The sequence below is a fragment of the Protobothrops mucrosquamatus genome, unplaced genomic scaffold (genome assembly GCF_001527695.2).
Source record: "Protobothrops mucrosquamatus isolate PMUCROS unplaced genomic scaffold, P.Mucros_1.0 scaffold8414, whole genome shotgun sequence".
Lineage (NCBI taxonomy): Eukaryota > Metazoa > Chordata > Lepidosauria > Squamata > Viperidae > Protobothrops > Protobothrops mucrosquamatus.
In genome coordinates, this window is record NW_015394210.1 from 1 (window position 1) to 3,793 (window position 3,793).

Genomic DNA, 3,793 nt, shown 5'->3' on the forward strand with positions numbered 1-3,793 from the left:
TGTATATTTTGTATCTTGGGACATCTTGTGATATTTAATTTTCCATTTATATTATCTCAGAACTGTAAGTTATCATTTAATACCCTCAGTGATATTATGAAGTCAATAATGGTATTAGACTTTGTAAAGCACTGGAAATCAGTTGATTATGGCTATATATAAAAGTAACAACACTTCAAAAATAATCCACATTTTTAAAGCAAGTAAATATTTGAAGATTAAAATATAAAGAGGGTGATTAAACAATATACTGTTGTTTATGAAATGTGAATAGATACATTCAGGGCTTTTTTTCTCGGAGAAAAGGTGGCGGAACTCAAACCTGGCCACGCCCTCATCAAACCCTAGGACCGCCCCTTTAGAGAACAGGAATGCAAGTAAAATTTGGGAGGGGCTATTTCCGGTGTGGGAGGGGCTATTTCCGGTGCGGCCGGCCCGGAAAAAGGTGCCGGAACGCCGTTCCGCCGTGTTCCGGCTGAAAAAAAGCCCTGGATACATTCAAATATATCTAGAATACTTCCTTCTCACCTCCTACATGTGTTAGGCCACAATTACCTCACCAAATATCCTGCATGATTTTTAAAATATTTCATTTTATATAGTACTACATTTTATTTTTACATTGTGAGCTACTTCGATCAGAAAGTCCTTTGTAGGCAGACGGTTAAAATGTTAAACAAAAACAATCCAAGAAATTTTGGTGCTTGAAAGCAAGTTAAAAAATAATAATAATATATTTAATATCTGGCTATTTGCTGCACTTTAAATCACCCAGAAATACAGTTCACCATCTACTTGGGAAAAAATATTTTCTTCCAGGAACCTGCCATTTATTAGAAGGTCTGAAAAAAGCTTACATATACTTAAAACTCTGTATCTGAGATGGGTAACCATGATATGCAATCCTACTACTCACAGAAAGGCCAAAATTCATTAGTGTAGGCAGCAGTAATTGATTTGGATCTATTTTAGGGGAACAAGGGTTTAAGAATATGTTATATAAATATGATACTGTGCCCCCCCCCAAAAGATCAGACCATTCTTTTTCCTAATTCGCCTATTTCACTGAGCAACTTTTTAAACCAAAACAAATTTTTCAAGCACCCATAAACAGATGAATGATTTGTTTCACTGTGCTCGAGTAGCTCAGTTTAAAACATAGCATTTTCCCCCATTCATAGATTTCACATTTCCATTTATTTACTCATCTTCCTGAATTAATATAAACAAATCCCATTTCCCTTTTTATCGAGATGTTTTCGTAAGAAAACACCAGCATAGCATTGAAAAATGAAGATTCGTGGGTCGTTTGAGTGTGATCAACACCATTTTAAACTTACCGTACATTTGTTTGGCTTCTCCCCCGAATGCACTCTCATATGGATAAGCAATTTGTAACGGGCGTTAAATGATTTGTATCTTCGAGGGCACCCAGCCCAGAAACAAGTGAAATCTTCCCCTTTCCTCTGGTCAATGTGAATTTTTTCTATATGTCGCACGAGTTCTTCTTGCTGATCGTAGGAAGCACTGCAGTCTATCCAACGACAGCAGTGCTTGCCACTGAAATCTTCGAGTTCACTGTCTTCATCTAAAAAACAGTTCTGGATAGATGCAGGCAAGGAAAGTGGACGGGAATGGTTGATGAGCGCGTGCTGATGTGCGTGATAGGGAGGTGGTGGACCATGTGGAGGAAGCACAGGGGGAGCCAGTGAAGAAGCAGAGGGAACACCATTTGCATTTCCAGAAAAAATATCCCCATGTCCACCCTTCACAAAGCCCATAGGTTGGCTCTCTACTAAACATGTACCTTGTTGAACCATCATGTTATTTGTGATCAACGGCTGCAGATTGCTTTGCTCCAACTGTTGCATGCGCTGGTATTCACCGTTTCCATTTTCACCGTAGTCTGGAGGGGTAGCATTGCAATTAGCCATAAGAAGCCTTTTTTGAGGATTTGGTATAGAGCAAGTCTGAGGGATGCAACTTCCCTTTATTCCTAAGAAATGCCCATAAACTTCAGGTTGAGGAGAGATGTTGCACGGAGATGTTCTTGAACCATTTATATAGGCAACTAGAGAAGTAGGGGAGGTGCGGATGATCGTATTGAAGTCAATCCCAATGCCATCAGACAAAGGGGACAGAGACAGCGCTCTCTTTTTTGCGGAATGAGATCTGACTGAGGAATGGTGAGGGCTAGAATAAGGTGGATGGTTGTTTTCCATACTGAGCAAGTAAGATGGCAATGAAGTAGAAAAGTTGTTGGACATGGATATCCCCGATGCAGCATTTGTGACATCACCGAACTGACTGCTATTTTGTGAACTCGAGTTGGAGGGAAGAGAAGGATAAACTCTATAACCGTGAAACCACTCTTGTTTGACACTTTGTATTGACTGGCTTTCTGAAAGGCTCAACGTTGTGGACGCCAAAGATTCTCGTGACACGAGGGATCTGTAGTAAAGATCAGAAAAGAAAGAACAATGTAATCTTAACAATTGAATCCTAGATCTTGGCAATTACAGGTAGCTTTTGACTTAGAACAATTCATTTAGTGACCATTCAAAGTTTAAAAAGTTAAAAAAGTGACTTATGACCGTTTTTCATGCTTAGAACCATTGCATCATCCCCGTGTCACGTGATCAAACTTCAGATGCCTGGCAACTGGCTAATATTTATGATGGTTGCAGTGTTTTGGGACTATGTGATCACCTTTTGCAACCTTCTGGCAAGCAAAGTCAACGGGAAAGCCAGATTCAGTTAATTTCAGATACTAACTTAACAACTGCAGTGGTTCACTTAACAAACGTGGCAAGAAAGGTTGTAAAATGGGACAAAATTCACTTAACAAATGTCTCGTTTGACAATGGAAATTTTGGGCTCAATTTTGATCATAGGTCGAGGACTATCTGTATGTGGAACAATCGGCATACACAGCTCAGTTACTTATTCTTGATAATCAGAATTAAAACTTTAAATCTTGATCTTTGCACATTCAAATGAGCACTAACACAGCTGAGACATATCCAATACTGTGTTACCATAAGAATTTAGCCTTTCACCACACTGGAAGTCCTGTGTACATCTCAAAAGCATCTTCTGAGGAACATTAGGCCCTCATGAAAGACCAGTAATGGAAATAGTTCTTCAAGCTTTTTATCTGCAATTCCCTGCTCTTTACCTATTGCTAAAACCAATTTCCAATGTCTTCGTCATCAGCACCAGCATCATATGCCTTCCCCATAAAATATGAAAAAGTAAAAAAAGATTCTGCCAATTTTGGTTACAGAATCATTCATTTCACAGGCCACCTACCCTCAACCACAGATCTTTGCCATAAGAGATTAGACATCACTACTTTATATATAACATTAAAACAATGAATTCATCAGCTTACTACATTTATTTACTAGAAATTTAACTACTAGCATCGCCACGTACATTTGCTCAAGTTTATTTAACGTTTTTCTTTCATTTATTTTAAAGCTCACTAATATTACTGTAGCCCAGAATTCCAATATCATGGAAGTAAACTCAGAATAATCACTGGCATGTACGAAACTAATTATTAGTGATACATTTAAAATGCTATAAGGATGAGAATATGGTGGTCTCATTGATTCTTGATTGCAATACAGTGTTAAGTGGTATGGACCAGGAAAGATAATTCTACACTGAATGACATAAAATACTGTTCGGATGATGCAGATATGACAATCCTTGCTATATTATTGAAGAAAACAAAAACAGAATGCCAGACCTTGTATCGGATGGTATATCTGGATCTGACATATTC

At 38.2% G+C, this 3,793-nt stretch overlaps 1 protein-coding gene across 1 annotated transcript; it reads right to left on the bottom strand.

Annotated features, from left to right (window-relative positions):
- Positions 1-1,340: 1,340 nt before the first annotated feature.
- On the bottom strand, positions 1,341-3,789 carry LOC107300778 (zinc finger protein GLIS3-like; the record flags this gene model as incomplete). Its single annotated transcript, XM_015830069.1, has 2 exons — positions 3,758-3,789; positions 1,341-2,451 (listed from the first exon to the last, which is right to left on the bottom strand). Coding segments are annotated over exons 1-2 (1,143 nt in total), but the record flags the coding sequence as incomplete, so codon positions are not given.
- Positions 3,790-3,793: the final 4 nt, after the last annotated feature.